The following is a 27823-nucleotide window of genomic DNA, read 5'->3' as shown; positions in this document are numbered from 1 at the left end:
CTATTCAATGATAAACAAGTCACTCATTTTGCATTTTCCATCAGTATTAAACCAGAATTTAAAACATATCAGTCCTGAACTAATAGGATTCCGTCCAATGGGCTCCATCTATTTTTGATGAAATAAGGACAAGAAAAAAAGGAAACTACTTCTCTATCTCTGACTGAACTTAGCTTAACTAATGGTGTAACTCAAACTGAAAGCAAAGTTTGGATCAACAATTTAGAATAAGGAACACAAAAGAAACACTTTTTATTATAAGGCAGAAGAGTTGAGGTGATAATATGATATCTAGCATGTTATTTTTGACAAAATAGTCTAAAAGCTATAATAGCTCTTCTGTATGAGATAAGCACACAAAATCATATGGAAATATATCTGGCATGACCAAAACATTATTACAAAATCCCTCTCCTACCTTTCATACCCTGACTGCTTCCTCCTCTCAATAGATGGTATAAGATCATTCTAGTTGGGGGAGGGGAGTTCTTCTTGAAACTTTCACCATTTTTATTTAAAGGCTTAGCTAAATTCAGTTAATTATGCATCAGTGTGGACTGTCTTCCACTTTATATGTTTGGGGAAAAAAACATGACTTTTTCCTCCATTATGATCTGCCACTCTGGCCAAAACACAGGCCAGTGTCAACAGAAAACATACCAAAAATCCTTTGGCCTATAGTGAGAATAGTGGGAATCTGACTAAATCAAGTTAAGCTGAGTAGGCCCAAGAGAAGTATGAAGGCCAAAACTGTTTTATTTTAAATGGAGCCATTTTAATGTAGCTAACAGAATATTCAATCGTCTTAAAAATTAAATATGTCTTTTATCTATATATTAACATTTCAGTAAAATGTAGTTAAAATGTATTTCTAGAATGTCTGGAGGGAAGGTAGAATTTCTTTTATTTATTTTCTTTTGTTCAGCTGGAAATATGATCCTACACACCTTATATTTAAACTTGCATTTGCAATAAATTTCAATATGTGGTTTCCATTAAAGCAAAAAGTAATGTCATCATTTCTCACTAATCAATGAAAAGATGAGCTTCAAAAATTACTCTTCTTTCAGATATGTGAAGGGACCATAAAGAGATATGCAACCCAAAAGGAGTTTTAATATACTCATATTTAACCTCCTATTAGGCAGAATTTCATATGAAGTAGCATTGCAGCAACAGGGAGTGTAAGTGCATTTAAAATGAATGAACACATTACAGACTGTAAAAAAAACTATTAAATATATTATCTTTTTATATGCACAACACCGAAGAGAGTATCAGTCAACTGACCTGATAATCCAATAAGCTGTTTAGCAGAAATTTCACTCTTAGATAAAAGCTATGACCAGGCTACAAACTCTAACCACTTAGCATCACAAATAGAGTTAGCTAAAAGCTCCTCAACTATTGCTATCACTTAGTAACCTTTTTCTGGAGAGAGATATCATGTTGATAGTTTTGGGTTTAAAAGGGAGGCTTTTTTATGATAGATTATAAATATTGATTTCACTAGCAGATTCAGACTGGTTTATGGGCTTGTGTACATAATACCTCAACCTTCTCACTTTTATGGCAGAGTAAGATCTCACAGGGAATCTGGGGGAAAAGAAATACTTTAGAGGCAAGGAACTTTGCTCAGAAATCTGTAATTTACAAACTCATATACTTCTTTTTCAGGTGGGCTTTTGTTTTAGAGAAGTGGAAAGCAAATTTATGGGAAAGAGACTAAATGTTTTAGAAATCTATGTATTTCTTGGGCAACTCCCAGCCATAACTTTAGGGATAATATACCTTTACAAATAAGTGATAGATAATTGGATAATAGACTAAATTGGAAAAACTTTAGAGCCTATTTTGTCTAACAAGTCTAATGTGTCTTTATCTTGTGGATGATCATAAATTATAGAACTAGAAAGGACTTTGGATATAAAAATTTTCTTGTCTGTAAAATGGGGTGAATTGCTCCATATTACATAGCTAGTAAACCAATATTAATTTGCTGAAATCAATATAAAATGTTGGACTAGATATTAGAAGGAAGTTAAAATAAACAAGAATTATTTTTTGCAGTAAAAATAGCTTATATTTGAAGGAAGGTTAGATCATAGGATCCAGAGTAAAAAGATATTTTAATTTTCATCTCCTCCAACCCCCTTATTTTATACTTGAGGAAACTTAGAACCAGAAAAGTGAGATGACTTTCCCATGGTGACACAGTTAAGTATCACAGGCAGGATTTTTAATTAAGTTTTTCTTATTCCAAACCAGTTTTATGTCCATGATGCCATGCCTAATTGAAGGTACATAATTCCTATTTAAATATAATAAAGATGTTTCAAATTTTATTATAATTCATTATGTTTATAGTATTGTGGAATTGTTCCCATTCCCACAAAATGATCACCAACACCCTTCTTGCATTAGTATACATTATCAAGGAAGAAATGAATTACTTAACTGTGCAACTCCATTCTATCTGTAAGTTGAATTAACAATGAATAGTTTTTGTTGAGCTTTTACTTATGTGTCAATGCAGGGAAGAGAAAAGGACAAAGAAGCAAGCTAGTTCAAAAGAAAATAACCTGAGAGCTAAGTGCAAAGAAGACTTACAACAAATAACTTGAGGCCAGTGGTACAATTGAACTTTCCAAAGGAGCCCCACTGGGTGAGGCTCTAACTGTATTACATTTTCAGTTTAGAGAAACAAACAGCAGGTTTCTAGAGCTAGAGAAATGGAGTCATAAATAAGCAGCTGGGGAGCGTTTCCAAAATAATGAAAATCTCTGACAACCCAATTTATCGGCCAGTGAATTAAGACATGAATTTCAAATAACACTTGATCTTAGATACCATAACTCCCTAAGAATAGGGACTCTTGTAAAATTTAAAAATGAATATGTATTACAGCATCTATAAATGTCTGCTCATATATTTACACACCAATACCTATTTATAGAGATAATTGAGCTTACTTTAAAAAGAAAACATGTTATAGGGAATTTACTTTAAATTTTAGGATTTCCACAAAGGTAATTTATTCATAGATTTACATTGAAACTAAGAAAATAACTTTTTTTTCCTACTGTGGGCACAGATTCATGTTTTTGAGTGAAGCTGTAGTTTAGGATTGATGCTCTGGTTCTACATATAACTGTGCCACAGAGACAGTAGGTAACTTATTTGTGTCCTGATAAAGGTCAGATCCTCACATGAACACAAGTACAGTTTAACCCACGTTTACACCTCTGATATTGGCAGACTCCCTGTTGTGTTTTCTTTCTCTATTTGTATGTAAACTACTTGAGAAGAAGGAAATCGATTTTCTTTTTTTATATTTGAATATAGAGAACTTAGCCCAGTGCCTACCATATACTAACAGCTTACTTAATAAGTGATCATTCTCTATCTATCTATCTATCTATCTATCTATCTATCTATCTAGCCATCTATATCTATTGATCCACCTAGCAATCATTTTGTCAATGTCACTTTGATAAAGGTCTGGGGAAAAAGTAGTTTTACTCCATTATGTCAAAACTGAGTTATGTCCCCTCCTATTCTAAGTATCTTTAATCTCAATGAATAATGTGTTACATGATTTCTGATTGAACTTTCTTTTAGCTTTATAACTATTATCTTTTTAAAGCCTATTTTTGTTTGAAACTGGTGACATTACTAAGAGTAACAGGGTTACCCTTCATATAAACAGATTTTTAGAGGATTTCATTAATTTGACTTATAAATATTTTTATTTCCTTAGTATATCAGAATGTTCCTTGCTATTACAGCATTTTGATAGGAAATAAATCTATCTTCTCCCTATCCATACTTTTACTTATTCATAATTGTTCTACTGAATTTGAACTCAGATCTTCCTCACTCTGGGGCTGGTCCTCTTTCCACTGTGCCACCTAAGTGTGCCACCTAGCTGCCTCCAAACTGTTGAGTTTTTTAAAGTGATTCCTCACATAAAATACTTTCTGTTCCTTTGATGATTATTTTCTTTAAATTTAAGATAGGTAAAATTAATGTTTTCAGTCTTACCTTCAGAAGCTTGTTGTAAAAATTAACAAAATTGTCTATACATTATTCCTACATATACATGCTAAAAATCCTGGCAAAGACAAATGATATGGTATGCTAGCAATCATGTAGAAAGTCTTTTGTTATAATAAAGAATTGGAAACAAAGGGCATATTCATCAATTAAGTGAATGGCTAAACAAATTATGGTATATGAATGTAATAGAATATTATTGAGCCAAAAATCATACAAAACAGGCAAAATTGGAGAATTGAATTAAGTGATATGTAGCCAACTGACAGAACTAGAAGAATAATTAATTCAATGACTATAATTCTCTAAAGGAAAATCAGAGATATAAGAATTATGAAAATACAATGACCAATTAGAATTTCAGAAGATCATGATGAATCATGTCCTCATCAGTGATGTGGTGATGGACTATGTGGGCAAAATGCAACAAACCTTAGTAAATACAGCCAACCTTGGGGCTCATGTTCCATAATTCTACTTACTTGTTTCAAGGAAGGGCTTTTAGATTTTGTTGGGAGGAATGAAAAAAAAAGTGGAGAATGGGAAAGCAGTGATATTAATGAAAAGAATTAAGAAAATAAAATAATTAATTTAACATTAAAAAATACAGATGAGGAAAAAAAAAACTTCAGAAGAGAATAAAGAAAAGCAGGATTATTGTTACTACCATATTTTATTTAATAAATACCATAGAAATAAGCTATATATGTTGAGTTTCACATAAAATCCTCTTTTCTTTGTATAATAAAAAAGATGATTGTTCCTACTTATTAAGCTTATACATTTTTAAAATCTCTCCTTTCAATACCAAATATCTTTTTTTTCTTTTCAAAACAAATAAAAAACCTTGTCTTGGTTTATAGCATTGAATTCCTTTTATTCCCCATTTTAGTTCAATCATTTTTCATTCCCCTCTATTTCTAGAGACATCCTATTTTTATCATTCATTGGGTTCTATATCAGTAAATCAGTTCCTTAAGGATAGAAACTCTGTCAAAACTTCTACAGAAAACTTTATATTACTATTTAAGTAATGCACTTATTTAAATTTCTAGTAATTTGTAAATTTGTCAACTTGAGTAAAGAAAAAAAATGATAGTTGTGTCATTACTTTCTGATTACATTAAAAACAAAAACATTTAAAAAATGTTAAAAAATAGTTGTACTAGATTTTTTCATAATTAACAATTAGAAGATGACAACTTTCTCTTTCCTTTAAATAGCTACAGGCTGTTATATAAGGATAGTTCTTTTTTAATTCCAAAAAGAAATTTATATTAGAAAAACATTTTAAGTATTTATGAATTGAGAACATGCCAACTACGGTATTCTTACAAATGAAAAACTAATTAAAAATCTAGTATGTATTACTGTAAGGCAAAGAATCATAAAATCAGTGGTAAACTTTGAGTAAACATTCAAACAACTTTTCTTGTTGTTTTTGTTGTTATTGTTGTTTTAATATATAACTACACTTTTTAACATAAACATTGCTTTAAATACATATCTATTCTAATTATATTGCATATAAAAGAAAAAGTAAAAAAAAGTTAGACTCAAAATTCTATCTTAGGATTTATAGCAGACACTTTTCAGCTATTAAAAAAGGGAATAATATACAAAGTATTAAAGTCAGAGTTTCAATTAGAATTATCTACAAACTTCAGGATTAAGATTTGGGAAAACATTCAAAAGGAAGGAAGGGAATGAGGGAACAAGATAGGGCATTAGGGAGTAAGCAAGGATAAAAGGCAGGAATAAAGAATTGAAGATGGAAGGAAGGAAAGAATGAAAGGGGAAGAAATATTAGTTTAGTGACTACCATTTGCAAAAACACTTTTTTTATGCTTTAACTTTATAAGTATTATTTCATGTTGACTCTTACAACAACCCTGAGCAGTAGGTATGAAGAATGCTGCTGACTGGCAAATTTGATAGAAGGGAGATCAGTTAGATCAAGAGAAAATAGTGAAAACAATGTGTTCAAAAAATGATATGGGAAAATATAGCAACAAGAACTTTTCTTCATATATACTTTTTCTTAACTTTTTGCCTTGGTAATTATTTTTTTTCTTAAACTGGGAGAGAATTACTTGGTATAGTTTACCAATTTCTGTAACTTCCACTATTTATTTGAATTATTTTCTATCCCACTTCATTTTTATTAGTTTGTATTAACTAATCCTTATCAAATCCATTTAGCATTCTTTGTGATAAAATATCTTTGTATTATATTAAGGAAGGGCAAATAGTCTGTCCTCTAATATCCTAATTATTTTACTTTTATTCTGCTATTCAAATTTTTCATTGGGAAAAATGATTAGACTAATTCATACACTTTATTACATTAGAGGAATAAAACTTTGATTTCTCCTAGAAATATCACTTGGGGATAATTTTAATTATTTCACTGATTACTTGATACCCTCTACCTGATTCTTGAGATCCAGCTTAGGACATGGACGACCTCCATTGTAAGGTTTTTCTTTTAGCCATTTGGAACGGATTCTCACTCCAATCCCACAGGATGAACTACAAGATCCCCAGTTAGACCAGTCACTTAATTTGCAATCAAATGGACAAGGAATGAAGCATTCTTCTTCAATGTAACCTGAAAGGAAAAAAATGGGAGAAAGGGGAAAAAAGAGACAAAAATTATTATATTACAATACATCACAGGATTAGAGCATGGAGAGGGAAGGGAAAAGAAAGCAAAGGGAAGGAAGCAAACACTTATTAAACATCTATTTTGAACCAGGTATGATGCTAAGCACTTTAAATAATATCTCATTTGATTCTCACAACACCTTTAGGGAGTATATATTATTATTTTGTTGTTGAGGAAACTAAAGGCAAAAATAGAAAGGTTCACATAGGTAGTAAATATTTGAGGTTTGAAATCAAATTTGGAGTTGAGGCTTTAGAGGACCAGAGAGAACATATAGTCCAACTATCTTATTTTATAGATGAGATATGGAGGCTCAGAGAAGTTCACTGACTTGTTCCAGGTCATACAGATAGTAAGTAGCAGAGATGAGATTACAATCCTTTGACACTAAAATTTGTGTTGTTTTTATTCTATCTCTGATTAGAATAATTAGGACTTAGGAAACATTTGGTATTTCCATGAATATTGTTCATGATCGCCAACAACATAAAGTGAAATGGCATGCAAAATTATCTCTTCTTCTCTGATGAGATAAATAAGCACAGATAGGAAAATATAATAAACAAAGAGCTTTTGCCTCCATTCTAGTTGCCACTTGTCAAATGGCTTGTAGCTCTATTTTAAATCAAAGCCAATTCAGGGAAAAAGGGGATGACTGGTGATAAACTTGGTGACTGGTGTGTGTGTGTGTGTGTGTGTGTGTGTGTGTGTGTGTGTGTGTGTGTGTGTGTGAAAGAGAGACAGAGACAGAGAGACAGAGAGAAACAAACACACACACACAGACAGAAAGAGACAGAGAGAGACATACTGAGAGAAAAAGAAAGGGAGGAAGAGGGGAATAGGGAGAGAAGGAAGAAGGGAGGGAGAGAGAGAAAGAAATTAGGGGGAGGGAGAGACAGAATAGACAGGGAGAGACAGAGAGGGAGAGAGAGAAGGAAAGGGAGAGGGAGAGGGGAAAGGAGGGAGAAGAAAAGGGAAATAGAGGGAGATAAAAACAGAGAGAGAGACAGAGACAAATGAAGAAAAATAACTGAAATAGACAAATTCTATGATCATGGGATCATAGAATCATTGATAAAAAGGACCGTAGAAACCATCAAGCCCATCTTCCCCACGCTGAAGGTGAGAAAACTGAAGCAAGAAGAAGTAAAGTGATTTATTCAGCATCTTGTGTTTGAGGTAGAATTTGTTGTTAGGTGTCCCTTATGCCAAATACAATGCAGTATGCAGTCAGCAAAGCTTTGTCTCAATCATCTTTCACAAAGGTTTGGGTATTAATAACAACAACAACACACATATGCATGACATTTTAAAGTTCACAAAATACTTAACTCCAAAAACTCTGTGAAGTATATAATGTAAGCATCAATAGCTCCATTTTTATAGATTAGGAAGCCGGGGCTCAAAGTGTTGGCGTGATATGGCAATTGTCATATCATTAGGATGTACCTGAACTTGGATTTCAATGTAAGTCTTCCGACTCAAAGGCTGATGCTCTTTCTACTTCATCTAACAATTCTTCATACTGTGCCTGAGCTGGTGGGTCTCAACAGTAAAATGACATATTTATTGAGTTTCTACAATCTTTATTACTCTCATTTAGAATAAACCTTACTTTTTTTTTTTTCAATTTCAAGGTAAAACCAGAGGATTAAAAGAGATCAGTTTGATGATTGCAATTGAAAAGACATCAGAAAAATTGCAATTAGGACAGGAAGAGGAGACTGCATGAAGACTCATGCAGAAATCCAGCTCTTTTTTCAATAACTATCCATTTTATAGAAAATTAGAATTGTGAAAGATTGTAGATAAAAGTAAGATTTAGTTGAATTTCCCATAATATTTTGACCAAGGCACTCCTTAGAACATGAAAATAATAAACAAAAAACAAAGTTACTGTTTGAGAGTAAAAGTAGTAAACAGTGTAGGCCTTTCTGTGGGAATTTGGAATTCTACCAGGATAAAAGGGATTCCAAAAATGGAGACTTATTTCATGTCTGTCCATTTTTGAGTTGGACATCACAAGTATTTTTGATACAAATTTCAGGAAATTTCAGAGGAAAGTATCACTAACATTATCATTGTTTTTGGAATTCTTATATTTATATAATATATAGCAGCATTGCTCCAAAAATATAGACAATGCTCTAATCCAGTTCCATGATTTGTACAAATGAATAAGACGAGGCCCAAATAGGAAAAAATATTTGCCTAAATTCATACAGAGTAGTGGGATTAGTATATTTGAATGCAAGGCTTTTGATTCCTAGTTTAATGGCCTTTCTGTTATTCAATCCTTTGAAGAGGATACATACATGAGCCAGCATGCCTTCTTAGAAATGATTCAAAATAACCATGATGCTACAAACTATTTAAGAGGAAAAAAAAATAAATAAATTTTTTGAAAAGGCATGTCAACCTAATTTTTCTGCAAAATAGGATATTGTTTATACCCAGAAGTGATTTTTCTATTATTTAGTTTCTCATTATATTTAAATTAATGTCAAAACCATATAGTACCTTTCTTTACTGAAAACAAAATATCCAAAAATATGACAAAATACACCTTTATAGTATGTATGCTTTAATTTTTCATTTTTAATATTTAAAAATAAAAAACTAAACCCCTTGCAATACTTTTAAACCCAATCACAAGGCATATTTTTGTATTTAACACCTATATCAAATCCAACAAACAATATTGTTTAGTACTGAAAGGTAAATGCTTAATATTATGTTTGGAACTATACACAGGACAGAAAAAAAATGACTGCTCTCCATTAGTTTCAGTCATTAATACACACCAAATCTCTTGCATATGGCTTCTTTCTCGTCTTTATTTTTCTGAATGGAGACTAGGATATGTTTAGTTAACTTGAGACATAAATAATAAAATTACTTATAACAACTTGTGTGATTCATAGAATGAAAAATGTTAATTGTATACTAAATTCTCTAATCTTTTATAATACATTAAAAAAATTGGGACCTAAGAACATCATTTCAATTTTCATTTAGGCCACAATCATTTACCAGATTATACAAGAAGCTACACAATAGTACATGAGTTCACATCACCTAGAAGCTTAGTAAAATCCCATTTTTTTCCATCTGTTAAGAGGCAACAAAGGGAAGATAATACTAGGCATAGATATTGTGTGAATTGAATTCATTCAATTCAATTGGTTCATTTTGTCATTGAGATATAAATGCTCTACCTTTATAGACACTGTGCATCTGAAGACATCAAAGAAAAAAAAGGGTGCTGGATGCTAAAGAAATTCTAAATCTTATTTTTCACATTTTTCCTTATAATTGAGACATGATTGTGAACTCATTCTCTAATGGCTTTGTGATTTGTTTTATCAGAACCAATGCTTCCAAGGGGTTAAGATTGCCATGCCATGCCATTATCATTTTCTAATATTTTCCTGTAAGTAGAAAATGAATTAAATAATGTAATTTTCCTGATCTTCTGTTTCTTTATGTGTCATATGAAAGGATATGTATTATCAGAAATACATCCTAATGCCCTTCCTTGATATCTATTTCAGCATTAAATTTGTAAACCTATTACTCCATTTCACAGGAAACAAAAATGTAGTGAGTTATTTGAAATGAAAGACAGGACAAGAAATAAGTTCCTTGGAATACTAGACTTGGAGTCAGGAGAACTAGAATTCTGATCTTCTGATACTTTAAAAACTCTATGGCCAAGGGCAAATCACAATTTCCACAAACATTAGTTTTTACATTGCATCTCTTTGAGAAAGTTGTTATGAGATAAAAATGCCACAATTACATGAATTTCAATAAATTAAATTGGGCAACACATTATTAAGTATATATATACATATATATATATATGTATATATGTATATGCAAGTCACTGTACTTGCTGATGAATTTGGAAAGACAAAAATGAAACAATCTTTGAGATTGTTAAGTTTATAATTTACTAGGGACTGTGATATGGATAAATATGGATTTTAAACATTTTGATGCTATTGTTTAATGTTATGTTTTGATGTCATAGTTATAATTTCATATTATATTAGAATGAAAGGACTTCAACATAAAGTCTGTGTTCCTAATGTCCATAGAAGCATAAAAGCAAACTAGTTGGTATTTTTCTATTATTGATTCTGGATCAGATGGATAAGGCTTCCAGCTTTTTGATTGGGTGAATTCTTGACCACCTGCAGTGGCCTTGAACCATTTTTCTTCTCCTAAGCCAGATCCTTCCACCAGTTTGTGGTCCTAATAAAGAAACTCCACTCACCTGAACTTCACTCAGGATCACCTTGTGATAGTAAAGGATCACATGGACTTTTCTATCAAGTCAGTTCTGATTAAGAATGTCCTGTCCTCTCTCTAGTAATATTGCCAATTCTTAAACAAGTCCATTCTTGGATATATACTCTGGCCACTTGTCTCCACTTTTGATCACGTTTTTTACTAAACACATTTTTCTTATCCCCAATGTTGAGATGAGTTTCTTTTATTATGGAGAAAAAGCTCTTTTTACTTATATTGTATATATACTCCATTTTACTGTTTGCTGCATCATATAACAATAAAGCTAGTGATTCTGTCATTTCCCTGAGTATCAGTTATACAGCAATTCTTGAACCCAAGTATTTGTTTTGACATAATTCATGAGGTCAAATAAACCAAGGAATAGAAATCCTATTATACTATTTTTACTTAACAAACAAGCAGTAGTTAAGCATAGATTTCTCTTTAAAAATTGATCTTTTGTTTTTTTACATAACCTATATTTCTAAAATTTGATGCTGCATTCTTGTTTCCTTCCAACTCTTAGAACACCATCTTTTATAACACAGAATAAAAGCATTTTTTAAAAAAAGTCAAGGCAACTAGCAATACTTTAACTGAATTTGATATTTTATTCTATTTTCCACACCAATAGTCCTCTGCTTCTGCAAAAATGATAGTGAGTTCATTTTCCTATCTCTTCTGTAGTGCCAAGCTTAGTTATTATAATTCCACAGCATTCAATTTTGATTGTTTTGTTGTTGTTCTTTCCAATTACACTGTTGTAGTCATTATGCATATTATTTTTCTGGTTCTGCTTGCTTTATTTTGCATAAGTTCATGTAAGTATTTTCCCTTGCCTGCATTTATCACTTCACGGCTTCTTAAAATGAAGTAATATCCCATTACGTTCTTATACTACCATTTAGCCATTTCCTCAGTTAATTAGTATCTACTTTGCTTTCAATTTTTTTTGAAACCATGAAAATATCTCTGATACATATTTCAGTAAACATGAAACCTTTATTTTTATCACCAATCTCTTTAGAATATATACTTAGGAAATGAATCTTGCTTCAGAGATTTGGACATTTCAGTCATTTTCATGATACAATTCTAAGATAGCTTTACAACTCAACCAATAGTAAGTATATATGCCCATCTTTTGAACACGCCTCCTTCTTTGACCATTGTTGCCAATTTCCTGAGTGTGAGATGAAATCTCAGGTATATTTTGATTTGCAATTGTCTTATTGGTAGTTATTGAGAATAATTACTTTTATGATTATTGGGGTTTCAAATTCTTCTGAGAGGTGTTATGTTGATGTTGTTGGGGAGGGAAGTGTCCTTAACTTTCAAGAAGCTTACAATTCACAGCACTCATTCACATCACCACAATAAATTCTTGGTTAGGAGAGCATTGAACCAAGCTAGGACAGCGAATGACAATGATCTTCATAAGCTTCTAGAACATGCAAGGGGAAAAAAACGTGACTTAGAAAAAAGCCTTAGGTTTCCAGATATGATTTTTTTTAATTTATTTTTTTTTGTTTGTTGTAAAGGGACTTTATAGTCAAACAACTAGCTTTGGTCTCTTACAGATTTACAGGCCATAACAATTGGTCAACAGCATGCCCCTGGAAGCTTGTCAAAAAGTGGACACGGGAACTGAAATAAAATTGTGAGAGTCAGCTAGAACGTTCAGGACAAAAGACTTCTAGGAACAAGAGAGCAAAATTAAGCAGTAAATCACTCTAACTCTTCTATATCTATGTCCAAACAATCATAAAATAGAATCCCAAGACAAACATTAAAACAGAAGAACTAACAAAAAGGCAGGATGAAACAATCTTTGAGCCTAAGAAATTTGGAAGACCAGCAGTACAGGTTGGTCTCACCTGGATAAAAGGGAGATCTGTCTCAGGACAGGAAGCATTCCAACAAGCTAGAAGCAAATCCCAGTGGTAGGTTCTGAGATCCAGTGTGGTAGAGCAAGCAAGGGCCATCAAACCTTACCCTACCCATACTTAAGAAGGGCTAAGGGACTGGCAGATTTTAACTTTAAGAACTGCCACATTTCTCACAGCAGCCCCAAGCTAACAGGCAGCTTACAGTAGCTAGACACCCAGAACTTCAGTGTAACCCAGGGCAAATAGGCAGCTTGCAGCTGCCAGACAGCCAAAGCCTTTAGTGAATGCCTGGTGAAACACAGAAACATCACACCAGACTCAGCACACACCAGACATCACCACTAGGATCTCAGTTTAGCACCAGGCAAACTGCCATAACTCTCCAGCAGTGTCAAACACCACCAACTTTATCCTCTTAGCACAGTACCCAACAGGAGTGCCCTCCATCGGCCTCAAGACTACATCAATGCAGCACCAGGAAAATAGTCAAGATCTGCAGCCCTCCTAGCACAAAAAGCCTGGAGAACCCCAATAACAGAGTTCAAATTTAGAAGAATGTAAAAAGTAAAATAAAATGAGCAAAATCCAATAAAAAATTATTTGACTATTAAAAAGATGAAGACACATACTCAGAATATTTTAGCAATAACAAAAACACCTATCAGCAAAATATCAAAGAAAAATGGGAAGTGCTCTCAAGCTCAGGAAGATATCATGGAAGAACATAAAAAATGAATTTAAAAATCATGTAACAGAGATAGAAGAAAAAATGGAAAAAAAAAAGAAATGAGAGTAATGCAAGAGAATTGGTGGGGAAGCCGACAATTTGGAAAAAGAAAAAAATTGCTCACATAGTAGAATTGGCCAAATGGAAAAAAAGATGCAAAAATCCACTGAAGAAAGGAATAACTTAAAATGGACAATTACTTAATTGTCCATATAGGTGGAAAAGGTGGGGACTACAGGTGATAATTAAAGAAAACAACTTCTTAAAAGTGAGAATTGGGAAAGCAGAAGCAAATGACTCTATTAGACACCAAGAATCAATCAAACAAATTCAAAAGAATGAAAAAATAAAAGAAAATGTAAATTGTCTCAATGAGAAAAACAATAGATGTGGAAAAAAGATCCAGGAAAGACAAGATCAGAATGACTGGAGTGTTTGAATGCCATAATCAAAAGAGAGATCAAAAATTTGATCTCTAAAATCATGACCAAAGAGAAATATAAAACAGTATAAAGAAAAAAAAAGATAACAAAAAGATTTCAATAGCACTAAACTGTTTATATCCCTACATGGACAGATAACATTTATAATTCTTAAACTTTGTATCACTAATAGTATGGTTAGAAGGAATATATCTTGACAGAGGGTATGAATGAGTATAAGGTGAATATGAGGGAATGACAAAAATAATTAAAACATGAGAAAAAGAAGTACACTGAGTAAAGATGGAAGGAAAAACAGAATGGAATAAATTATTTCACATGAAGAGGTACAAAAATTTATTATAGTAGAGAAGATGATGGTAAGGTGTGCAACAGACTGCTTGAATCTCACTCTCTTCAGTATTGATCAAAGAGGGAAAAATATACCTAATAAGTTGATTGCAGAAGTCTATCTTTGAAAGAAGGAAGAGAAGATGTGAAGTAAAAGGATTGGAGGACTGCCAGAAGGGAGAACAAACTGGGGGACGTGGCAAACAGAATCAAAACATTAGAGAGAAGGGAAAGAATGAAAAGGGAGAGAGGATAAACAGAAAAAAAAAATAGAATGGAGTGAAATATCTAGTCACTAATCAAAACTATGAATAGGAATGGGATGAATTTTCCCATAACATAGAAGCAGATAGCAGAGCAGATTAAAAAAAACCAGAATATTAGTATATATTATTTACAAGAATCACACTAGGAGCAGAGAGACAGGCTATAGTGAAATTTATTATGCTTCATCTGAAGTAAAAAAAAAAAAAAAGAAAAGAAAAAAAGAAAAGAAAGAAAAAATCAGGATAACATTACTCAGTCTGATCCCAAGGAAATCACACAGGATGTGAAAAGGACCCTTATGTGCAAAAATTTTTGTAGCAGTATTTTTTTTTTTTTTTTGTGGTAGCAAAGAATTAGTAAAATGGAGAATACCTTAACAAGTTGTGTTATATTAAAGTAATGGAAAATTATTATTCTATAAAAAATAATGAACAAGCTGATTGCACAAAATACCTGGAAAGATTTACATGAACTGATGTGTGATGATCAAAGAGTTCATTCCTCTCTGTGGTTTAGTGATCCAAAGAATCCCAATAGACTTTGGGCAGAAACTGCTATCAGCACCCAGAAAAAAGAACTAAAGAGATTGAATGTAAATCAACACATGCTATGCTCAATTCTTTCTTTTTTTTTTTTTTTAATCTCTCCCATAGTTTTTATGTTTTGGTCTGATTTTTATCTCCCAATATGATTCATAAAGCAATATGTATTAAAAAATAAACTTACTATGAAAAAATTTAAAAAAAAAAAGGAAAAGGAGTAAAAAAAAATCAAGGTATCATTTCTCAAATATGTAAGAACTGAATCAATAATGTAAGCAATTCCCCAAATAATAAATTATCAAAGGGTATGAAAAGGAAGTTTTTAGAGAAATCAAAGCCATCTATAAGTATATGAAGAAGTGTTGTAAAGAAATCTTATATGGGGTAACTAGGTGGTGCAGTGGATAGAGTACTAGCCATGAGATCAGGAGGACCTCAGTTCAAATCTCATCTCAGACACATAACCTAGTAAGGTGACCCTGGGCAAGCCACTTAATTCCAATTGCCTCAGCAGAAAAAAAAAATAGAAAAATAGAAAGAAGGAAAGAAATCTCTTTTGACCAGACAAATTGCAAACTATTAGATTGGTTAATATGACAAAAAAGGAAGATGATAAATGTTGAAGAGGATGTGAAAAAAAAATGGGATACTAATGCCCTATTGGTGGAATTGGGAACTAATCCAGCTATTCTGAAGAACAACTTGTAACCATGTGCAAAGGGCAATGAAAATGTACATACTTTTTGATGCAGCAATACCACTACTATTTCTACATTTCAAAGAGATCATAATAAAAGCAACAAGGACTTCCATACACAAAAATATTTATTACAATTTTTAACTTACCCAGCCTCTCCCCCAAATTGCTCCAAATCTCTTTAAATAATGACCCTAGGCAAATTTTAGAGCATCAGAATACCCCAGAAAATGAAGTAGGATGTATTTCAGTTGAAAGCATCTTAGAAGCTCAGCAGGAAAGGCCTGTGACAGCAGGGTGGGAGTCGAGCATACTGCCCTGGACCCAGCCCCACCCCAACCCAGGCCCAACCTCTGAATTAGAAGCAATATTGAAGGCTTCCAGACCTCTCAGCCCAGAAACCGAAGAAGGGCTGGAAAGTCAGCAGAAAAGTGGGAAGCTAGTTTTGAATTCCAGTGCATGCTTGGCCCTCACTCCCGCTCTGGCCTGGACCCCAGTGTCAGTGATGTAGGATACCTGGATCAGCAGCAGTGCTGGAGACTTCTGCTTCTCTCAGCCCTGGGTCACCAGAAAGGACTCAGAGGGTCTGTGGCAGTGAGGTGAAAGTCTGGTGTGCATTCCCAGCGTAGCTCCTGTCACTGGAGCCCCAGACCTGACCAGCATAATACATCTTACAGCTACAGTAGGACAGAGACCCTAATGGCTCCAGGGCAGAAAAGAGTGCTGGTAGTCAGTTTCCTAAATGGGTCTCTGAAAACAGCTGCACAAAACCCTTAAAGCTTGGCACAGTGTCCCCTCCAAACTGGAAACAAAGCCCTAGTTTAAGAAAGAGTTAAAAGCAGAGTAATAGGCTAGGAAAATGAGCAGACAACAACAACAAAAAAGTTTCTGATTATAGAAAGTTACTATGATGACAAGAAAGATCAAAACACAAACTCATAAGATGATAACAAAATCAAAGCTCTTACATCCAAAACCTCCAAGAAAAATAGGAATTGGGCTCAGGCCATGGAAGAGTTCAAAAGGGACTTTGAAAATCAAATAAGAAAGATAGAGGAAAAAATAGGGAAAGAATTGAGAGAGGTGCAGAAGGAAATACAAAAACTAAAGAGAAGAAGAATTTCTTAAAAAGCAAAATAGGAAAGCAGGTACAAAAGCTCACTGAGGAAAATAATCCTTTAAAAAAAGAATTGAGGAAATTATGGGAATGTCCATCAATTGGGGAATGGCTGGACAAGTTGTGATTATGAATGTAATGCAATACTACTTTTTAAAAAGAAACGATGAACAGGAAGATTTCAGAAAAAAAAATCATAGAATGGCTTTTATGAACTGATTCAGTGTGAAATGAATGGAACCAGGAAAATAATGTACACAGTATCAGTTACATTATATGATGACCACCTATGAATGATCCTGCTCTTCCCAGCAACACAATAGTCCAAGACAAGTATAAAGGACTCATGAAGGAAAATATTATTCACATCCAGATAAAGAACTAAAGGACTCAATAAAAATTGAAGCATTTTTTTCAGTTATTTTTTTGTGTGATCTTTTTCTACTTTTGCTGTTTCTTGCTTTCACAACTATGATTAATAAGGAAATGTGTTTTGCATGATGGCAGATGTATAACACCTTAAATTGCATACTATCTTTGGAAGAGGGGGAGGGAGAAAAGAAAATATGCAACACAAAATTTTGTAAAAATGAATGCTAAAAATTGTTGATGTAATTTGGGAAAAATATTATTTTAAATGGGAAAAAAAGATTGGAAATAAAAGTAAAATTTAAAAAGATGGCATGACATTTAGGATAGAGATTAAGAAAGTTCTGGAACTGCAGTATTTTTTCATATTTGAGCTTCTGATAATAAAAGGACATTATAATGGAGCATTGATTTATGCAACAAGGAGATTTCTATTGGAACTAATATCAGGCTTCACATACTACCTGTACATACCAGGGCAGGGATGAGCAAGAAGATGACTAAAATGGCTAAGAAAAGACACAAAGTTAAATGGATGATACAGTAGAAGACATTTCACAAAAATCAAATGAAGCAACAACAACAACAAAAAACTAGTTAAATTTTGATAAAAGCATGGATAGTTATTAAATGTACAGATGACATCAAAGTTCAAAGATAACATATTAGTTCAAAGAATCAGGACCAAAAAAATTTTGGACTGGCTTGAATATTAGACAGAACCTAATAATGTGAAATTCAAAAAGCACAAATGTAAAGTCTTGAACATAGGTTCAAAATTTTTGAGTCAGCATAATCTAACTTCAATTTAATATTCTATAACTTTGCATTTCTCAGCCAAATAGCTTGAAATTTATATTCATATCTCCTCTGATTTGCTTCTCAACCCTTTAAAAATTGGCAATTGATTATATCACTCAACTGAAACTAGAATGAAATGTGAAAGATTTTTGGCTTTTAAAGTCCTACACAACTTGATTCCAATTTTCCTTTCTTGCTTCATTGGATATTTCTCCCTCTTTCACACTTTAAGATCAAGTCAAATTGTCATTCTCTGTGTTCATATGTGGCATTCTATCTGCATTATACCTTTGCACTTGATGTCTCTCATGTATAGCATATATGCCCTCCTACTTCCAATTTGTATTCCTTTATGATGCACCTCAAGCACCATTATCTAAAGGAAGTCTTTCCTTATATTCCAAACTACTAATACTCTTTAATAGTAATCATAATAGTAATACCCACTGTGCCATATAATTGCCAACAACTAAGATTATCATAGTGCTTCTTGGTTTGGAAAGCACTTAACATACATATTATCATTTGATTCTCATAATAGTCCTGTGACATGAATTGTGTGATCTCCATTTTTAGTTAAAGAAACTGAGGCTGATAGAGATTAAGTTACTTGCCTAGATTCACTTAGTCAGTGAGGGAATGAAGAAGGATTTAAAAATCAGGTCCTGATGAAATTCATACCATTTGAAAATCAGTTGATGGAAATGTTTATCCCCAAAGAAGATTGATATAATAACTGTCTTCAGGTATCTCTTTAAAAGGCTATCTTGTGGAAGAAGTATCAAAGGGCTTCAAGTAAAGACACGCTGACCATTCATCAGGCATAATGTAGTTGAGAAACATTTTCAGGTATGGCTGGAACTAGACTGGCACTCCACTTTGCATCTTTTGTTTACCTGATTGCAACTCCAAGGAACAAAATAATTCTTTCTCAATACCTTCTGTATCCCCTTACTACCTGTTTTCCTATTTCTTTTCATATATTGTTTCCTGCTTTAGATTTTAAACTTCATGAGGGTAGAGGATTTCTTTCTTTTTATTAATTGTATCATCAGTGTTTAGCATAATGCCTGGCACACAGAAGCTATTTAATAAAGGTTAATTGAACATTTATTTTAAAAGTATTATAAAATCCTTTCCAACTTGATTGTTTGTATTTATATTTGTTCTTCAAAATTGCTCATCAAAAATTTCAGAAGATTTTCATATTTTTATATGTCTTTATAAGTTCCATCTCTTTTTAAATTAGGTGCCTTCATAATTGAATGAGATTTTCAAATATTTTCATCTATACTTTTCATATTGCAGGATTTTAATTAATAAGTTCTTAGCAATTCTGTTTCCCATAATCCACAATGAGAAGTAAACCCAGAGGAACTTCACAAAAGTCAAGGTCATGAATACAAAAAGAATATCATAATTTTGAAATTCAACAGTAATGAGTAACAACAACATTCATTTTGCTAGAAATGTATTATATACACTGCTGCATTACCCCAAAGAAAGCTCAGTGAAGAAAACAATTCATAATCACATATTTTTATAGTTAACTCCTAATTGTAATCATCAACTCTATCCACATACCATTTACAATTTTTGACGTTTGAAAAGTATTAAATGTAAGATTTGTTGTTCTTATTCAAGATTTGTGATTACATCAGTGTAGAGAAGTCTGTCATGAAACTTTTCCTACTAGTGTCAATTAGCAATTGTCCTCCAATTTCCAGTCTTGAAGAATTTCTTAGTCCATTGAAAGATTAAATGACTTGCTCAGAATCACACAAGAGCATATGTTAGAATCAGGAATTCCTTAATTTGCAGCCTATTCTTAAACTACTCTGGGATGATATTTTTCAGTTTACTTCCATTCCTTTAATCTAACCTTTATTAAGTACCTACCCACTTGAGAGAGGGGCACTAAGTAGTATAGTGGACAGAGTGTAAGGCCAGGAGTCAGGAAAACTAATCTTCCTAAGTTCAAATCTTCAAAGAAGATGGAACACAAAAGGGATCCTCCTGGGACAATCAGAGAAGACCAGAATAAAGAACACTTCTGGGTTAGCTCCATAAAAATAGCATGTGGGGATCAAGTGGATTCGAATGCAGCCTCAGAAGGAACCACAGAAACTTTCACCTCTGGCAGGGTCTGAGTCTGAGAAGACTGAGAGAACCTCTGACATTTAGAAATGCTAGGCCCAACTGTGCTACCAAGATGTGATGCTGGGGAAGAAGGAACTAGAACACCTATGAGTGCAGAGACAGCAAGGCAAGGATGCTGCTGGTTGTGGGCACTTGCAAGAGGGCAGGAAGGTGGAGCTTTTGGTTTAGATTTCCAGGTCAGAAAGTGAGAGCTGAAGTGAAGCTAGAGGCACCATTGCCCCAGCCAAGGATTATAATTGGTTACATTAATAGTTCTTATTTTTAAAAGAAAAGAAAAGAAAAGAAAAAAAAGAACAGAAAATGAAGACAGAACCCTACCATTGAAACTTAGTATGGAAATAGATGAATATACGGAAGACCAGATTTCATCCTCAGAGGAAGATGATGAAGTAAAAATCCTTGTCTATACTATATTAATGTTAAGTGACTACCTGTCCAGAAAGAATTTATAGAATTCCAAAAAGACTTTAAAAATCAAGTAAGAAAGATTGAGAAAAAAAACTTTTAAAAATAAGAACCATCTAAGAAAAATAAGAAAATTATGCAAAAAAGTTAACCAACTAGAAAAGAAGTTACAGAATGTTGAGGAAGAAAATACAGGATTGATATAATTGGCTTTATAAGGAAAGAAAATAAAATACAAAATAAAACACAAGATAATGAAGATTAAAAGCCTCATATTTAGAACGTAGGAGAAGAGAGTAACTATAGTAAATATGAATAGAGCTTCAGAGAGGAAAACATATGTTGGCCACAAAGGCTACAAAAATGATTTAGAAAAAATAAGAATAAATAAAATTACAATTAAATTAAGAGATCTAGAGGAGAGAAAATATCAATATGAATAAATGGATTAGGACAAAAAGTATACAGATTTAACCAATAATGAACCCCCTGAAAAAAATAGAATGGAAGAATCATACTTCAATTACTCTATAAGAAATGTTATATATAACAAAGTCAAAATATTTTAAAAATAGAAAAATATATCTATTATAAAAAAAGACAGAGATGAAAAACAGCTTTAAAAATATGATTTAAGAATCACCAGACTCTAAAAATGACAATCAATCAAAACATAAATCCTATAGGCTATTTCAGGGAATTATCAAAGATAAAAACCTAGATCAATAGTCAGTCCTGCTACAGTGCTTGTTTTGAAATGCAAATTTGTTCTGATGTGATTGATATATTAGGGAACCAATTTGTTTTTCCATGTGTGTGTGTGTGTGTGTGTGTGTGTGTGTGTGTGTGTGTGTGTGCGTTTCTTGAAGAGAATGTCTAAGAACCAATGTTCTGGGCTTGGTGAAGAATAGAGAAGAAAAAGACTATTTACAGAATATTTTAATTCTACCTATTCTCAAAGAGGAAGAAATTCTTTTTTTTTTTTTTTTTTTTTTTTACAAGATATGTATAGAAACTCTTTTTGTGGTGGCACTGAAAAAACAAAATAAGGAGATACTCATAAATTAAACAATGGCATAAATATAATATAAATATGAGGGAGTGCATTTTGTACCTTAAGAATTGAGAAAATAGATTAAGTTCAAAAAAGACATAGAAACATGTTTATAAACTATTGAACAGTGAACAAAACAATTGCAATATCATTATAAAAATAAACAATTTTGAAGAATTATAACCTGATGAGGAATGATGATAAACAGAAGAACAATTTATATAATTATCAGCATAATAGCAAAAAAAATAATTGAAGGCTAAAAGATTTATTATAAAAAAAAAATAACAATTCCTTTTTTTTCTTCATTTTTTCTTTTAAAAAGTGAAGCAGAAGTCAGAGCCAAGATGGAAAAGAGTAGACAGACCTTTATCTGACTTCCTCCTGGCATCCCTCAGATCAATACCAGATCAAATTTCTGAATTGGTTTTGGAGTGACACAACCCACAAATATTTGGCGTATAACAAAAAAGATCTATTTCAATTAGGCATGGGGAGGAGGCCTAGCACAGACACAGCATAGGGACCCAGGGTGCTGTATTAATGCATTTATCAGAGCAGCATAGGCTACTCTGTCCTGGGTACAAGCTAGTGGATCAGCAGATTAGCTGTGAGACATCTAATGCAAATACAAAAAGCAAATAGTGAGTCTTTGAATTCCAAAATAACTGGGGACCTGGCCACATCCAGTTACCACAGGAACAAATTCAGCAGCACTGGTCCAGGGCAGCATAGAGCCACTATCACCTGTAGGGGAAGCTTGGGACAATCTCCCCATTACCCTAAGAGCATACTTAAACCTTTAAAAAATTAACAAAAAAGCAAAAAGAACTCTGACCATAGATAGCTTTTATTGAGAAAGAGAACAGATCTCACACAATGAGGATCCAAAAGGCAAGTCATCTCCAGATAAAATCCAAAGGTTGATATGAGCTGGTCCCTATCTCACAAAACTTTCTTGGAAGAATTCAAAAAGGACCTTAAAAAAGAGAGTTAGAAAGAAAATGGGGAAAGGAATTGAGAACATTACAAGACAGTTTGGAAAAAGAAACACAGAAATTATCTGAAGAAAATTCCTTAAAACAGATTTAGTGAAATGGAAAAATCATATAATTCCTTTCAAAATAGATTTGACAAAATGGAAAAAATCAAATAACTCCTTACAAAATAGACTTAAATGGGATTAAATGGGAAAAAGATGTGACTCCTTACAAAATATATTTGAAAAAAAAATCAATTCAATGAAAAACTGAACTTGTGAAATGGAAAATAAATCAAATGAACAAAACACCTCATTTAAAAGTTTAATTGACCAAATGCAAAAAAAAAAAATAAAAAGCTAACTGAAAGAAATAATTCACTAAAAATTAGAATTGAACAAATGGATGTGAATGACTTGAGATTTCAAGTCAAACAATTTTTTTTCTTTTTTTTTTTTTTTTTTTCCTTTTGAGACTGGGGTTAAATGACTTGCCCAGGGTCACACAGCTAGGAAGTGTTAAATGTCTGAGACCAGATTTGAACTCAGGTCCTCCTGAATTCAAAGCTGGTGCTCTATCCATTGTGCCACCTAGCTGTCCCTCAAACAAAATTTTAAAAAATGAAAAAAAAATAGAAGAAAATGTAAAATACCTCATTGGAAAAACAATGGAAAACAGATTTAGGAGAGACGATCTGATCTAACAATTAATGGACTTCATGAAATGTATGATGGAAAAAAAAAAAAAAAAAGAGAGAGAGCCTAAGCATCATCTTTCAGGAAATCATAAAGGAAAACTCTCCTGATGTCCTAGAACCAGAGGGTAAAATAGTTATTGAAAGAATTCAACTATCATCTTCTGAAAGAGACCCCAAAACGAAAACTTCAAGGAACATCATAGCCAAATTTCAGAATTATCACATCAAGCATAAAATATTGCAAGCAGCCAGGAAGAAATAATTCAAATAACTAGGAGCCACATTCAGTATTTGCAGCTTTCACTTTAAAGGATTGAAGGACCTGGAATAGGATATTCCAAAAGTCAAAGAACCTTGTATTGCAGGCAAGAATCAACTACCCCCCTAAAATTAAGCATTATCTTTCAGGGAAAATATGGAAATTTGATGAAACAGGTGAATTTCATTCATTTCTGATGAAAAGACCAGAGCTGAACAGAAAATTTGATTTTTAAATACAGAACTTAAGAAAAGCATAAAAAGGTAAAAATGAAAGAAAAATAACTTTCTTTTAAAAGTTAAAAAGTTTATATCCTTATGTGGGAAGAGGGTATGTTTAACTCTTGAGATCTGTATAATTAGAGCATGCAGGTATAATTTGATTTTATTGTGATTATATAGAAAAGAAACTAGATAAGGAAAGTTGATTCTACTGGTAGAAGAGGAAAATGGAATTTAAAATGTGGTAAATTACATCTCAAGGAGAGGCAAAAAGACCTATTAAAGTTGAGAGAAAGAAGGGAGGGGGGTGTGCATTGTTTGAATCTTACTCTCATCAGATTTAGTTCAAAGAGAGAATATCAGACATACTTAGGTTGATAAAGAAATTTGTCTCACCCTATAGGGAAGTAGGAGGGAAAAGAGGAAAGGAAAGGTGGAGGTTAATAGAAGGGAGAACAGAAGTAGATGGGAAACGTATAAGAAAAATGGAAGGGCTATAAAAGAGGAGAACTGTTTGATGAAGGTTGTAGTTGGAAGCAAAATACTGGAATGGAGGGAAAAGGGGAAAAAAAAGAAAAGTATAACTTGGAGTACATAAGGTGGAGGGAAATAGAGTTAATAATTTTAATTGTGAGTGGGATGAACTTTTCTCATAAAATAGAAGACAGATTAAAAGCCAGAATCCTACAATATTTTGTTTACAAGAAGTACATTTAAAGCAGAGTGACACATTCAGAGTAAAGGCAAAAGGCAGGAGGAGAATCTATTATGGTTCAAGTGAAGTTAAAAAAAAAAAAAAACAGGAATAAAGATCCTGATCTCAGATCAAACATAAGCATAAATCAATATAGTTAAAAGAGATAAAAAAGGAAACTATATCTTGCTAAAGGGTACCATAGATAATGAAGTAATATCAATACTAAACATATATGCACCAACTGGTAGAGCATCCAGATTCCCAGAGGTGAAAGAAGTTAAGAGAGCTGCAAGAAGAAACAGATAGCAAAACTATACTAGTGAGGGATCTCAACCTTGGTCTCTTAGAATTAGATACCACAAAATAAATAAAAAAGAAGTTAATTCAGCAAAAGTTAGGTATAATAGACATTCAAAAAAAAAAAACTAATGGCAGAAAGAAATATCCTTTTTTTCCCTCTTGGCAGTACATGAAACCTATACAAAAATTGACCATGTATTAGGGCATAATAACCTTAAAATCAAATGCAGAAAGGCAGAAATAGTAAATTTTTTTCAGGTCATAATGCAATAAACATTACATGCAATACAAGACAAAGAGAAAATAGACAAAAATTAATTGGAAACTAATCTAATCCCAAAGATTGAGTGGATAAAACAATAAATAATATACACAATCTCTAATTTCATCCAAAAAAATGACAATAATGAGACAACATACCAAAATCTATGAGATATATTAAAAAGTATTTCTTATAGGGAGTATTATATCTCTAGCTGCTTACTTGCATAAAATAGAAAAAGAGAAGATCAATGAATTGGGAATGCAACTAAACAAAGCTAGAAAAAGAAAAATTAAACCCTCACAATTAAAAACCAAATTTGAAATTCTGAAAATAAAAAGGGAGACTAATAAAATTAAAAGTAAGAAAACTATTGAATTAATAAACAAAACTAAAAGTTGGTTTTATGAAGAAAACAACAAAATAGATAAAACTTTAGTTAATTTCATAAGAAAAAGAAAGGAAGAAAATTAAATTGTAAACATAAAAAATAAAAAAGGAGAACTTTCCAGTAATGAAGAGGAAATTAGAGTAATAATAAGAATTTATTTTGCCCAATTATATGTCAGTAAATCTGATAATCTAAGCAAAATGGAAAAATACTTACAAAAAATATAGATTGCCCAGATTAACAAAAGAGGAAATAAATTACTTAAATATTCCCATTTTGAAAAAAAGAAATTGAACAAGCTAATAATTAACTCCCTAAGAAAAAATCTATAGGGCCAGGTTTATTTACATGTGAATTCTACCAAACATTTAAAGTACAATTAATCACAATGCTATGCGAACAATTTGAAAAAAAAAATTAGGGAAATTCCCAAATTCCTTTTATGACATAGATGGTACTGATACATAAACCAGGTAGGGTCAAAACAGAGAAAGAAAAAATATAGACCAATTTCCCTAACGAATAATGATGAAAAAAATCTTAAAATATTAGCAAAGAGATCACAGCAAGTTATCCCCAAGAGAATACACCATGACTAAGTAGAATTTATACCAAGAATGCAGGGCTGGTTCAATATTAGGGAAAAAAATAGCTTAATTGAATATATCTAAAACTAAACTAATAAAAATAATATGATTATTTCAATAGATGCAGAAAAAGCATTAGACAAAATCCAAAACCCCTTCCTATTAAAAACTCTAGAGAATATAGGACTACTTTAAAATGATCAGTAGCATCTATTAAATAGCAAACATCATATGTAATGTGGATAAATAAGAACCATTCCCAATAAGATTAGGGGTGAAACAAGGTTGCCCACCATCACAATTACTATTCATTATTGTATTAGAAATGTTAGCTTTGTCAATGAAAGAAGAAAAAGATATTAAAGGAATTAGAGTAGGTCATGAGGAAACCGAATCATCACTCTTTGCACATGATATGATTGTCTACTTAGAGAATCCCAAGGATCAAATAAAAAACTACCAGAAACAATTCACAACTTTAGCAAAGTTGCAGGATACAAAATAAATCCACATAAATCATCAGCATTTTTATATATTGCTTATAAAGTCCAGCAGTAAGAAATAAAAAGAAAAATTCCATTTAAAATAACTGTCAATTATATAAAATATTTGGGAGTCTGCTTACCAACACAAAGTCAGTAACTATAGGAACTATATGAACACTATTATTTAATACTTTCCACACAAATAAAGACATATCTAATCAATGTCTAAAAATATCAAAAGCTCATGGGTAGGCCAAGATAATATAACTAAAATGGCAATACTATATAAGTTAATCTACTTATCCAGTGCCATACCAATCAAAGTTTGAAGAAATTACTTTATGAAGCTAGAAAAAAAATAATAACAAAGTTCATCTGAAAGAACAAAATATCAAGAATTTCAGGGCATTTAATGAAAAAAGATGCAAATGAAGGTGGCCTAGATGTACCAGATCTAAAATGATATTACAAATCTGTGGTCATCAAAACCATTTGGTACTGGTTAAGAAACAGAATAGTCAATCAGTGGAATAATTTAGGTTCACAGGAGAAAATAGTCAATGACAATAGTAATCTAATGTTTGACTAACTCAAAGACCCCAGCTTTTGGGGTCTCACTATTTGACAAAAACTACTGGGAAAATTGAAAATGAACATGGTAGAATTAATATGACCCACACCTAACATCATATACCAAGATAAAGTTGATGATTTAAACATAAAGAGTGATAACATAAGTAAACTGGAAATACATAGGAAGAAATCTGTGGCCAAAAAAGAACTGGAGTATGTTACTAAATACAAAATGGTTAATTTTGACTATATTAATTTAAAAATGTTTTTGTGCAAAGAAAACCAGTGCAGACAAGATTAAGGGAAAGCAAATAAGTGGAAAAACATTTTTACATTCAAAGATTCTGATAAAGGCCTCCTTTCTAAAATATATAGAGAATTGTCTCATATTTATAAGAATTCAAGCCATTCTCCAATTGATAAATGGTCAATTTTCAGATAAAGAAATTGAAACCATGTCTGGTCATATTAAAAAATGCTCTAAATCACTATTGATCAGAGAAATGCAAGTTAAGACAACTTTGACACTACACACCTCTCAGATTGG

At 32.2% G+C, this 27823-nt stretch overlaps 1 protein-coding gene across 1 annotated transcript in view; it reads right to left on the bottom strand.

Moving 5' to 3' along the window:
- Window positions 1-27823, bottom strand: part of THSD7B (thrombospondin type 1 domain containing 7B) — a 1297161-nt gene that overhangs the window by 262486 nt on the left and 1006852 nt on the right. The window contains exon 15 of the mRNA XM_074301932.1: window positions 6489-6667. Coding sequence (XP_074158033.1) covers window positions 6489-6667 — 179 coding nt within the window. The remainder of the gene's footprint in view (window positions 1-6488; window positions 6668-27823) is intronic.

This window comes from Sminthopsis crassicaudata, chromosome 3, assembly GCF_048593235.1.
Source record: "Sminthopsis crassicaudata isolate SCR6 chromosome 3, ASM4859323v1, whole genome shotgun sequence".
Classification (NCBI taxonomy): Eukaryota; Metazoa; Chordata; class Mammalia; order Dasyuromorphia; family Dasyuridae; genus Sminthopsis; species Sminthopsis crassicaudata.
Note: the sequence above shows the minus strand (reverse complement) of the source record. Positions and strands in the feature narration are given on the sequence as shown.